Raw genomic sequence first — 12510 nt, forward strand, 5'->3', positions numbered from 1 at the left:
AACTCTCGACACGGCCGAGCCTTCCTGCTAGTTCTCCCCGCGGCCGGATCTGCCAGTCCGAGCTCGGCCCTTGGCGGAAACCAATCGCTGCTTCCCTTTTGCTGCTGGTATCCAATCAAGCATGAGCGCAGCCATGGCTAATATAGCGCGGAGCTGAGCGATTGTTGCTAGGCAACGGAGGCATCTAGGCCTTAACGGCCTCCATTGATTTCGAAAACTAACATTTTAAAGGTTTTCTCGCAGTCACGTCTAATTGCGATTTCCCAACACACTCACACACGCAAACGACAGCTAAAATTTAATCATTTTGGATTGCAAATATATTTTTCATAACATTTATATATAAACATATTTAAAATATAGGTTATGTATTCATATATTGGCATGCTCACAAATATTTCCCCCCCCAAAAAAATATTTCTTTCAAAATATTCTTGCAGCAGCAGGTACATAAACCCCCATAAGCAAAATAAGGGATTGTAACCAACTAAATTCTACTGAGAGTAGATCCATAAAAATTATGTACAGTACATTAACTTTGAGTAGGACCAGCATTGGACACAACCCAAGGAACATAAACCAGCAACACTAAGTGGGAAAGAGGGTGTTGAGTTAATTAACCTGCAAGAGCTAAAAACCACTTGCAGAATTTTGTTTATATTAAACCTGGAGTTATCTCTGACCTCTCAAATGCTCAGTTAATTTGTTTATTTGTTTTTAAGATAAGTGGCAAGAATCTGGTAAACCAATGCTCTAACTGAAGGAGCATTTATTGTCTGAGCTGCAGCCCAAGATAGGAAAAGTGGTGGTGAGATGAATTCACAGTTGAGAATCCGGCATTGCATTGGGTTGGACTAGATGAGCCTTGGGGTCCCCTCCAACTCTACGATTCTGTGACGTAGGATTGAGACAGAAAGTGCAACTCCAGGGTACCTCTAGTCAGTAGTAACTCCAAGTCCAATGGGGCTTTTGTGCTTGGAAAGTAGGTTTGCCATACGTCTGGAAAATTCCTGCCACGTCCTGGTTTTTGGGTGTAAAAATGTCTGGAGGGAATTCTGCCGGACAGGCAAAATGTAAGGGAGAACCTGGATGTATGGCAACGTGATGGAAAAAGCTCAAAAAGCTTAAAATCACTATTGGTTTCCCCGCAAAAAGCTAAACAATTTGAGTTTCTTCCCAAATTGGTGTGGTTTCCTTTAAAAAGCTCAACAATTTTGTGGGTATCAGGAATTTTACTTTTTTATTATTAATATGGCAACCCTATTGGAAAGCATGTGCAGGATTTCAGCCACTGATGAAAAATCTATCTCTGAACGACCGAGGGCATCAGCGCCATGGGACCTTTTGGCTAGAAAAGTTAATACTAGTTTGCTCTTCTACTGGGGGCGTGAGGGGGAAGGATTGGATCAATGCTATGAAGCCTAATCCCTACCGTATCAGTATAAGAAAGCTAGCCCAAGTGCAAAAGTGCCATATAGTTTGAACACCACAAAAAGAGTTAGCACAGTTAGCATGTGGATCGCAGGAAAGCTAAGCCCAGATTCCTCATCCCAGTTCCTGTGGGACAGCCAGAGATTTACTAGTGCCATGTAGCCAAGACGCCTGCCGACGGCTTCTGTCTTCCTTCCAGGGATCGTCCGCTGCGCAGTCTTGCTCCTCGTAACAGTGGTTGATCCGGCCTGCAGCCAGAGAGCAGAACAGGCCTCCTTGGATTCCAGAGTAGTGCTCCAACAGGGCATCCATACTGGGGAACTCCACATTCAAATGCTATGAGAACAGGATAAAAGGAAAGAAATGATAAGAGACCGAAAACTGGCTGCTGCCCGCAAACCACCCCTCGTTGGCTGAGCTTCTGTGATGTCACATAATGTTCCCACACAATCTAATTTGCAAAGGGGAACAGTCCCTTGTGGAATTTCGAAACAAATCAATGCAGGAGATATTATTGAGAGGTAAGGGAAAGATTTCTTTAAAGGAACAATTGTACCGGATTGGGATTAGAGAGGGAGGCTTTAGGGACAGGAAGAGCTGTGTAATGTTGCTATTGCTATTGTCATACAGTGGTACCGTGTTTTCCCCTTTTTAAGACACCGTCTTATACCTTTTTTTACTCAAAAAAACACACGGTGTCTTATTTTCAGGGGATGTCTTGTACCTTAAGGCCTCCTCAGAGGGGCCAGGCCACTGGCTCGGGGGTGCTGCTGGATGCTCTGCGCGGCGCTGCTGGGCGCTCTACGCGGCGCTGCAGCAGCCGCCGGTTCCAGGCACCGAGGCGGCAGGCCGCTGGCTCAGCGCTCTGCCAGGCGCTGCTGTGCGCTCCGAGCGCTCGGCTCTGCAGCCGCCGGTTCTGGCAAAAAAAGAAGAAGCCAGGCCGCTGCGCTCCGCCCAGTGCTGCAGGGCGCTCGGCGCTTCAGAGCGCTCCGCTCTGTAGCCGCCGGCGGGAAGGCAGGCCTCGGGCAGCAAAAAAAAGGGAAGAAAGAGAAGAGGCCAGGCGCTGCAGGGCACTCTGAGCGTACGGCGCTTCGGAGTGCTCCGCTCTGCAGCCGGGCCTCGGGCAACCAAAGGAAAAAAAAGAGGGCAGGCGCTGCAGGGCGCTCCGAGCATTCGGCGCTTCGGAGCGCTCCGCTCTGCCGCCGGGCCTCGGGCAGCCAAAGGGGAAAAAGGGGGGCCATGCGCTGCAGGGCGCTTCAAGCGTTTGGCGCTTCGGAGCGCTCCGCTCTGCCGCCGCCGGTTCTGGCGGCGGGGCAGCAGGCCTCGGGCAGTCAAAAAAAAAAGAGGCCAGGCGCTGCAGGGCGCTCCGAGCGCTTGCTGCTGCAGCAGCAGCAACAGCAGCCGGTTTCAGGCCCCTTTGGCTGGCTGGGTCCCGCTGGCTGGCTGGGGTGCTCGGCGGTCTCGCTCTACACGACATGGAGGTATGTCTTATTTTCGGGGTGTGTCTTATATTTTACTAATGCTAAAAAATGCTGCCATGGCTTACTTTCTGACTACGTATTAAAAGAGGTACACGGTACCTCGGTTTACAAACACAATTGGTTCCGGACATTTGTACTTAACCTGAAGCGTACTTAACCTGAAGCGAACTTTCCCATTGAAAGTAATGGAAAGTGGATTGATCCATTCCAGACAGGTCCGCAGAGTACTTAAACTGAAAATACTCAAACCGAGGCATACTTAAACCGAGGTATGACTGACTGTGCTTCGTTTCTGGGCTGCTTTGGGCCAAAAGGAGCTCAGAAATGTTGGTGAGTGCTAGTAGAATTTTTTTTGTTTACAATATTTCAGTTAATGTTTTCACATTTTAATCTTTTAACCAATTGATACAAATCCAACTAGTTACCATTCCTTCTGGCTCCTGGAAACTTGCTTATCTCGTGCACCAAAGTGATGAGACTATGGTCCAATATATTGGCGATGTTGTATGACAGGAGTTTTAAAAAATGTGCTTGCAACAACTGAATCAGACAGAATCAGAAAGAGCTGGCATGTAATTTCCCTCAAGTTCTCACCTCCACAGAATACTTCCCAAGCTGGCTCCTGTAAATCTGGTAAGGGATGATTCCACATCTTGTCCTCACTGTAAGACACCACTGGTTGGTGGCCCCTGGCTCAGCCCAGAGGAGGAAGGCTCCAATTACATCATTCCTGAGCAGCGCCATCCCGGCATCCCTGAAAACCAGACGGGAGTGCGGAAGATGGGACCTGTGAGCATGATGAAAGCAGCCCGCGGAACCAGGTTTCTCTCTCTGGAGCAGAAACCCTCCCCCCTCTCTAGCCCTTCCACGTCTAGGAGTAAAGTCTACCATCCAATGCACCTTTCCCTTGGAGTAAGCTGCACTGGAATCAGTGGGACTTACTTCAGAGTAAGCATGATTATGTTCGCACCACAAGTGTGGGAAATGTTTGGCTACCTTCCTTGGGTCATTCAACAACAAGCAGTGTCAGTGGCTACTAGCCATGATGGCAGTATGCCTTTTGCTGGGAATCACAAGTGGGGACAGCACTGCTGTTGTGTTCGGGTCCTGCTCACAGGCTTCCCATTTGGGTTGGGGCCTATGAGAACAGAATGCTGGACCAGGCAAGCCATTGGTCTCTTCTAGCTGCAGGGCTTTGCTCACATTTTTACCAATTTGGCACCAGCAACCATGAATTTATATGGGAAACCTTAGTTTCCTTCTTGTGATCAACCACCTGTGCTGTGCAGTTTACTTCCATTCCCCAATCTGCAAGCATCCTTGGAGGCCTCCTGTCAGAGGGCACACAAGGGGAGACCTCCGCTCACCTGTCGATGCCTGCAAAGGACCACACGTTCTCCATCAGACTGCTGTCGTTATCCAGCAAGCAAGCCAGGCTCCCTCTGCTGCCTTTGCTGTCGCAGCTGGTGAGAACTAAAGCCAAGAAGGAAACAGAGGGGGAGGTTATACAAAAGAGACCATCTCAGCAGGACAGATGCTTGAACAAAATCTCAAAAAAGAATGAGGAAGGATGACTTCCGGGGAGAGGAATTGGTGGTTCAGCTGTCTCTTTATTAGCATGCCGCAGACAGAATATAATTATGTGGTGATTGATAACAGTCAGACAGATGGTCTGACTATTAATCACTCTGGAATATAAGGGTGATATGGGAGCAACCTCAAATGCTTTGGATGAAGCCATTTTATGCTGTCTTCACCTGGCGGCTTGGACGGGAGTGAGAACGAGCTGGCAAGCTAGGGAGTTGACACTATGCCCAAATGTCGCTTAAGCCCCTTTCATAGGTAGAAAACTCACAGTCCCACTTTCTTAAACACTTCAGGGACAAGGTAACTTAGAGATACCCCTCTATCTGCTGGTGGAAATTTACAATCTAAAAATTTGTAAGTACTGCATTCTGTCATTAAGAAGAACAGAAAGGAAAAGTGGACATTAAAGTGTCTAAGGAAGAGTTAAAAGCCTGATTTATGGTTGGCAATAAATATTAAACGGGTGAAGGAATCCCCTGTGTGAAGAATCATTAACACTGTTTCTCTTGATTGCTGCTAAATATCTGAAATAACTGAAAGTAACCGGCAATTACTCCATTATTCCAGGCATGGAAATAATTTATTGTGAGACAGGATATGCTGGCTTTGATTTTAAGGTGGAAATATTAAGGTAGACTGAGTAGCTAATAATATTGAAAACATCAAAAACACCCAATATGGCAATTGTATCTTTGGGTCTCCCAGTGGCTGTTGGTATTGTTCAACAGTTGATGGCTGAACAATTAAAAATGATCAGATTGGTGTTTGATGAAAGAGGGAAAGAAAATGAATCTGAGAAAAATGAGATATGAAATGGAAATGAAGAATACTTAACTGCTTCATACTGAATAGATGAAAAGCTGGCAGGACTGGATTATGAAATAGCTAAATTGAAGAAAGCAGGTGCTGAAATGGAAATGCCTTGCATACAAGGATTTGGAGGAGGAGAAAATCACAAATGGAGAGATGGGAAATTAAATGGATCTGGCATCAATGGAGTTGAGAGGATATAAAGCTTTGGGTAAACTTCATTCCTGGCCTTTATTCAGTTCTAGCAGAGGAAAAGTATTTTGCATACAATTTGGAGTAAATTCAGAGAATTATGCTACTAATTTTACGCTACTCTCTGGAAAAAGACTGGAAAAAAATGAAAACGGAAGGTCCTAGAGGAGGCGATCAAGATTCTATCAAAAATACATCAGGAAATGGAAACACAACAGGAAATGGGTGAGACTCTGGATGAGAGAGAGGGAAATGGTCTCCCAGGATGAAAGGCTGGGATGATAAAATATGTCAGGTGAGAGATGGGATGAGTTACTATCTTCTGTGGTTGGTAAGGGCTAATAATTACTTTCAATAGGACTCAACATTCTAGTTATTCAATTGTGGGGGTTTTTTGTAACAGATATTTTACAGTACAGTATTATGGAAAACTTTAATAAAAATCGCATTACAATAAAAATAAAGAAATGAGGAATGAGAATGCAAAAGGAGATGCAGGAGGCAGGCTATCCTCTGAAAAACAGGGATAAAAACACCCCAAATACACACTTGGAAATAAACATAAGCTCTTTGCATAGCTGGAATGCAGCATGGATGAAAGAGCAGCACAGGATTTTTTTCTTCTGTCTCCCTGAACAGCAGAATCTTCCACATTCCCCAAATACTCACACATCTCTCGGGCGCTCTGCTGCAACTGAGCCTCAAAGGTGCAGCCCCGATAGGCTCCGGAGCGGAGGGTTTTGCTGCGGATCGCCTTCTTCCGCACCAGGATTGGGGAGCAGTATGGATTCCCCGGGCGAGAGGTGCCCAGGGTGCTCCTTTCCTCTAAATCCAGCCTCTCTCTCTAGGGATACGAGACAGAGACGGATGGACACTGAGCAGGAGAAGCAGAATCTGGAGCTGGCGATAAAGTTTAGCGGGAAGCTGGGTGGCTCAAAGCTCCACCACAACACAGCAGGTCACCTTGATGAAATCCAGGTGGTGCCTTTCCTGCTGGCACTCTGGATCAGACCGAAAACCTTATTTTGGAAGGCAGTTTCTTCCTGATCCAGGTCCAGACATAGGAAACTGTCTTACACCGTATCAGACCATTGGTCAATCCAGCTCAGCATTGCCTACACTGACTGGCAGCAATGGCTCTCCATGGTTTTTCAGGCAGGTAGTATTTTTCTAGCCCGACCCGGAGATGCCGCCGGCAGGGGGGGGGGGGTAAGAAGTGCAGCTGGGCTCACTTCCTCAGCTTACTCAAAGAAGAACCCCAGAGGGAACCCGCTTACCACGCTGACGGAGGGGCCAAAGTCAGCAGGGCACGGAAGCCTCCGGAAGGACACCAACGCATTGACGTTTTGGGATACATCCTCCGGATCGAGGGACTCCCAGGCCACCCGGTTATCCAAAGAGGCTCCCAGCAGCCTTCCGGGTTCCTGCTGCGTGGAACCACTGGGGGGCCATTCTTGGTCCTCAGGATGCGTCAGGAGATAGTAGAGCTGGAAGGAGCGGCAGAGCAAGAAGTGCAAAATCTGGACCTGGAGGGCAGAAAACGCAGGAGGCACATTAGCCACCACTAGCCCCCCCCTCGTTTCCCTTCCAAGAGCCAGCCAATGGCTGAAAGCAGCTTCACTCCTTAGTGCAGGGGTCCCCAGATTTACCGTGCGGCGGGCCGGTGCCCGCCGCGCCGACCGCACGGCGGGCCGGAGGGCAGGGGAGTGCGCGCGCAGCGGGCCGGAGGGCGGGGGAGTGCGCGCCCGTGCGCATGCGCACACGCACACATGCGTATGGGCCTCCCCCGACCCGGAAGTGCACCAGAAATGACCTCTTCCGGGTCGGGAGAGGCCCATACGCATGCGCACAAAGGATTTTCGGCGATTTTTTTGCCGATTTTTTAGATCGTCGCTGCGCTGCGCGCCGTGAGAGCGGGCGGCGGCAGCAGGCGGCGGGGGTCGTCGCGGGCCGGATTGGAAGGCCGATTGGGCCGCATCCGGCCCGGGGGCCGTAGTTTGGGGACCCCTGCCTTAGTGACACATTTCTGTCAGGAGAGGAGCAGGCACTAAACATCTCCCCTCATGGGGCAGCAGAATTAGTGCTCTCCAAGTTTTCATGGCGACCAACGGTGCTCGCTGTTTCTGTGGGGCCAAAGGCAGGGCCTTCTTGGTGGTGACTTCACCAGTTATAGAATGTTAACCCTCTAGTGGGTAAGGCAAATTCATAGAGGATAAGTCCATCAATGACTGCTATTCAGGGTGGCTGTATTTCTCCTCCACTGTCGGAGGTGCTATACCTCTGAACGCCTGCCCCACCACCAGCTGGCCTACCTCACTGGGCTGGCTGCCCACAAACAAGTGGCAGAAGAGGCTGTTGCGAGGGCTGCGTGGGTTGCGGGCCACAAAGGCGAACTGGCACTCAGTGGGTATCCAGGTGCTATACAGGATGCGCTTGAGGGCATGCGCCATAAGCAGAGCCTGCAGGAGAAGAGAAGGAGGAAGGGGCAATGAGGTCAAGCAGATGGCAACCCGCGTCCTCACCAAACAACCACTGGGCTGCCTCATCCAAGCAGAGGCCTCCCCGGCCACCCCAGCCCCAGAGATCAGTTGTCCTCAGGATATCCTCACCACAGCCCAGCCCAGCAAGGTGGGCCAGCCGGAAAACGGAAATGGACCCCCACCCAGCCTGGCACAAACCCCAGTTAACTCCTCATAGGGCAAGATGGCTCCGACGGTAGTTCCAGCATGCTGTCATGCATCAGTCCATGGCCATGCTCCTACCTCCCCCTCTGCATTGTACATCTTCAGACCCTGCAGGCAAAACTTGAGGACGACAGATCGCCGCCTGGGGCAGTCCTGTGTTTCGGGAGAGCAGGATGAGAGATAGAGAAAGGGAGAAACGGAGTCAGAGATGGCACACCGAGGAGACTCGACTGGCTCTTCTAGACGCACAAAGATTTCGAGCAACCCTTTTGCTCCCCGCCCCTCCAGAATTTTGTGGACTTTGTAGGATGCAAAGCTGGAGCTGGTGTCACAGTGCCAGAGCAATGATCCCCCAAATAGGGTGAAGAAGCATTGGGGCCAGTGCCTCTAAGCACATGCAGAGGGCTAATGTGTCCGCAACCAGCTCCGAGTGCTTACCTTCAGGCGTTGAAGCTGCTGCTGGATGGCCAGAGCCTTCTGCTGGAGCTCCGCGTCCTCGACAGTAAAGGAGCCCACATACTGTTGGCAAGGGAAAGAGGAGAGTGAGAGAGGAGAATAATATGGGGGGCCCTTCTAAGGACCCACATGGAACTCCAATGAGGACCTGGGAAGATGAGGCCTCTGAGGAGCACTTAAGGGAGATGCACCTCAAACCCCCACTACACCCCTTGCAAAAAAGAAGGGAGGGGGGGGGTTTCTGACAAACTCCTTAGACTAGCTGCTGAGCCAGGGTGGCCCTCTCCTTTCTCTGGGATTATCCCTTCCTCTCCTTTGATCCTTTGCAAGGTTTCCAGGGAAATGGGCTGAGCAGCAAAGCAGGCTTCCACCCAGGCTGAATGGGAGGAGGAGCCATGGGCTTCCTCCGTGGGCACAGATGCCCCTGCAAAGCCAGGCAAGGCAACAGAGGCAATAATGGCCCAACCCTGCTCACTTTCCAGATTTCTGGCCATGGGATCAAGGCAGGCAGGATCTAGATCAGCCCCTCTACCCCACAACCTCTCCCCAGTCCCCACCCTGCCCTGCCCTCCCAAGTTCTCTCTTTCATAGACACCAAGACAGCTGCCATCCACGTAGCTCAGTATTGTCTACACTGACTGGCAGCCAGTGGCGGCTCTCCTGCATTCCAGACTGGCTTGGAATTGAGCCCGAGACCTTCTGCATGCAGAGCAGATGCTCTACCCACTGCCCCCCCCATAGAAAGCTGCCTTATACTGAGCCAGTGTTGCCTACACTGACTGTCAGCAGTGGTTCGCAGTGGTTTCAGGCAGGGATCCCTCTCAGCCCCACCTGGAGATGCTGCCAGTGGAGATTGAACCTGGGACCTTCTGCATGCCAAGCAGGTGCTCCACCCCTGAGCTATTACGATCCTTCCTCCCCCCCCCCAAATCCACAAGAGTGAAAGCCCAGCCCAGCCTCACCTCCGCCAGTTTGGCGATGACCCGCCCGCCCCTCTGCTGGTGGTGGTGCGGGGAAGCCAGGGGCTCTGGCCCTCCCCAGTACTCGGAGCGCTGCTTCTTCATGGCGCCGCCGGCTGGGACCGCTCCGGGGGTTGCTGCGGGGATGGAGACATGGAGATGGAGGGAGGAGACGGCCTCTCCCCGAAGAGGCACCGCGGATGCCCAAGCGGCATGTGAGGAAGGGGCACCTCCGCCCCCGCACTGGCCCCAAGAGAAAATGATGGTTGGGTGCCACGAAAGAGATATTGTGGGGCGGGCGAGGAAGAGGAGATGCCCAGGGCCCAAACGCATTCCTGTGGTCCCGCCACCCCATAGGAAGCCCCAAAAGGAGAAGAGCTCCTCTTCCCACGACGGGAGATCAAGGACCCGGAGGGTGCTCTGCACGTGTCCAGGAGCCCCCTTCTCCCGTCCTGCCACAGGAGAAGAAGGATGGAGAAAAGCCGCCTGCCTCCCTCCCTCCGCGCAGCCCTCACCTGGCAGAGGAGGCGTGGGAAGCCGCCACCGCGCATCTCCTCAACGCCGAGGCGCTCCGCTGTCCGCAGCTGCAGCAGCATCTTCCCGGCCCCTGCTCGGCCTCTCCTGCCAAGCTCACCTGGACGCGCCGCCTCCGCAGCAGATCCCGAATCCCGGCCGACCAATCAGCGGTCAGGAATGCGAGGCCCCGCCCCCGGCTGCGGAGATGAAGCAGCGGGTGGGGGGCGGCGGCGCAGAGCGACCTGCAGCGCTTAGGCCTGCGAGACTCGAGCCCGGAGCCCCCCACCTGCCCTTGATGGGCAAAGCCCCACAGCCCCGCCCCGCCCGCTTTCCTTTAGAACAGCTCCCCATCCAGGGAAGGTCTGAGGTCTTGTTACCTTCAAAAGAGACATGGCACTGCACAGAACAGCCCTCCCCGGCCAGCGAGGGGGCACCCCCATAATCATTTGCAATAGAAGCAGGGGTGCCAACTTGAATTAAATTCCTGGGGTGGATGTTCAGGTAAACCCCGCCCTGTTGCACAATCGATCACATGACGTGGTGCATGCACACCATAAACTTTCGGGGTGCCCAAGCCCCTCAAATATTTTATTGTGGAGTGGGGGCAGAGAGATCTTGGCCTCTAGGAGTTGGCTCCTATGGACACAAGCATTTCCTCGGAAGGGAAGGGGGTACACTTTTTGGGTTGTGGACCCCCCCCCAAGCTATGTGGACCGCCCCTCCCCTACAATAATTTGCATATTTTTATGGCAATGGGAAAATATTTTTTTGGGGGGGTTGGGCAATTCATAGACCCTTTAGGGATCTGTGGATGAAAGGGGAACCCCTGGTCTGTGTGGAAAGCAGCCCATTCAAACAGCCCAGGGTGGCAGGGCAGAGTAGGACTTTATCCAAAGGGCACCTCAATGGTTCCTGCCCCCTGTCCCAACATGTGCAGAAAAAGGGCTCATTCCTTACATGCCTCCATCCCATCCCGAGGAAAGGCAGCACCTGTGGAACATGTGTCTTTCTCAGAGCTCCTGAAGCCCCTTTCCCTGCAAAGTCACAATAACATAGGAAGATCTGGCTAATGGCCCATCTAGGCCAGCCTTCTGTTCTCTCAGTGGCTACCCAGATGCCCCAATGGGAATCCCCAAAGCAGGATTTTGGGAACCTGTATTCAGAGGTATTGCTGCCTCCAACTCTGGAGGTGGAACATATAGCCCCATCCTCCCGGAATTATTTCTTTAATATTTGGAAGCCATCCGAGTTGGTTGCCATCAATGCGTCTTGTTCCAGAGTTTAACTACCGGTATATGCCGTGTGAAGTAGAACATAGAGAACAAAAACTAGGATGGACAAAATAATAATCACCCCCCCCCCAGAAGTGACCTTGAGGCAGAATTTATTTTTGCAGACAAAAGAGGAGAATTTTGTCAAGAGCAGACTGGAAACAAGCCACTTTTCCGGGAAGAATTAAAGCACCAGATTTGGGCCAAGAACATTGCCAAGGCAGAAGGGACAGATGGTTCTTGAACACACAAAAAAGGGGGGAGGGGAGGCAGAACAGGAGCAGGAAATGGTTGGAAGTTAAGGAAGGAAGGAGCTGGGATAATGTGTGGAGGAACTCTTTATTAGTGAAGGTCGCCAGGATGACAAGACAATGTCTGGCTGTTGCAGGCTGCCCTGCAAAGATTCTGCAGGGGGGGGGATCTAGGAAGGTACCTTAAAGGCAAGGATGCCTCTAAATACCAGTTGCTGAGAATCACAGGTGGGGAGAGCCCCGCTGTTGAGCTCAAGTCTTACTTGCAGGATTCCCTTTAGGGCATCTGTGAGAACTAGATAGATTGGACTGGATCAAGGTTTCCCAAACTTTGGGTCTCCAGCGGTTTCTGGACTACAACTCCCACCATCCCTAGCTAGCAGGAACAACAGCCAGGGATGATGGGAATTGGTAGTCCAAAAAACAGCTGGAAACCCAAGACCTCAGACTTAGGTTTGAAGCTGCAAAGCAAGGACTCTGGAGAAACCAAGATGCACCTGGGAAGATCTTCACCAGCATATTTTCCAACTGAAGACTCGGGGGAAAGGCATTTGGATCACAGAACTGCCCTGTTGCTTTGGGCTGCTGTTCTGAGGGGACATTCAGCCTTTGGCAGACCATGGATGGCTGCATGAGTGGTTTTAGTAAACCTCAAGCATTGCAGCTAAAACAGATGTCATGCCATTTAAAGTATTTTCTCCCTGCCCTGTAGAAGCACATGGGTCTCCACAACACGGTATGTGTCTCCACTGTGTGCTCCTGCACATTTGTGCACCATCCCAAAGTGTTAATGCCAAGCGAGAGCCCAGATGACTGACACCGCCTGCATTTTCACCCTTCTGACCACGGATCACAGGATCCCCGCTGCCCAG

The 12510-nt window shown here is 51.5% G+C and overlaps 1 protein-coding gene across 2 annotated transcripts; it reads right to left on the bottom strand.

The window, feature by feature from the left end:
* Window positions 1-302: 302 nt before the first annotated feature.
* SH2D5 (SH2 domain containing 5) lies at window positions 303-10390 on the bottom strand. Of its 2 annotated transcripts, XM_088670961.1 has the most exons (10): window positions 10116-10390; window positions 9604-9737; window positions 8624-8704; window positions 8264-8338; window positions 7814-7960; window positions 6779-7027; window positions 6171-6345; window positions 4280-4385; window positions 3507-3666; window positions 303-1767 (listed from the first exon to the last, which is right to left on the bottom strand). In XM_088670961.1, the coding sequence occupies exons 2-10, from the start codon at window positions 9703-9705 to the stop codon at window positions 1546-1548; spliced, it is 1317 nt and encodes a 438-aa protein (XP_088527087.1). In that variant the 5' UTR covers window positions 9706-9737; window positions 10116-10390; the 3' UTR covers window positions 303-1545. The 2 variants fall into 2 exon arrangements, with proteins under 2 accessions (XP_088527087.1, XP_034975905.2); XM_035120014.3 differs by lacking the exon at window positions 10116-10390 and having other exon boundaries at window positions 9604-10058.
* Between the last annotated feature and the right edge of the window lie 2120 nt (window positions 10391-12510).

This window comes from Zootoca vivipara, chromosome 6 (genome assembly GCF_965207765.1).
Source record: "Zootoca vivipara chromosome 6, rZooViv2.hap1.1, whole genome shotgun sequence".
NCBI classification, from domain to species: domain Eukaryota; kingdom Metazoa; phylum Chordata; class Lepidosauria; order Squamata; family Lacertidae; genus Zootoca; species Zootoca vivipara.

Excerpts from the sequence above, each read along its gene's own strand:
- SH2D5 (XM_035120014.3), bottom strand. The coding sequence starts at position 9,933 with ATGCGTTTGGGCCCTGGGCATCTCCTCTTCCTCGCCCGCCCCACAATA. Across the intron at positions 4,386-6,170 it reads GCAGAGCGCCCGAGAGATGT|TTCTCACCAGCTGCGACAGC; the intron begins GTGAGTATTTGG and ends TCTTGGCTTTAG. Across the intron at positions 3,667-4,279 it reads TCCTTTGCAGGCATCGACAG|GGATGCCGGGATGGCGCTGC; the intron begins GTGAGCGGAGGT and ends TCTGGTTTTCAG.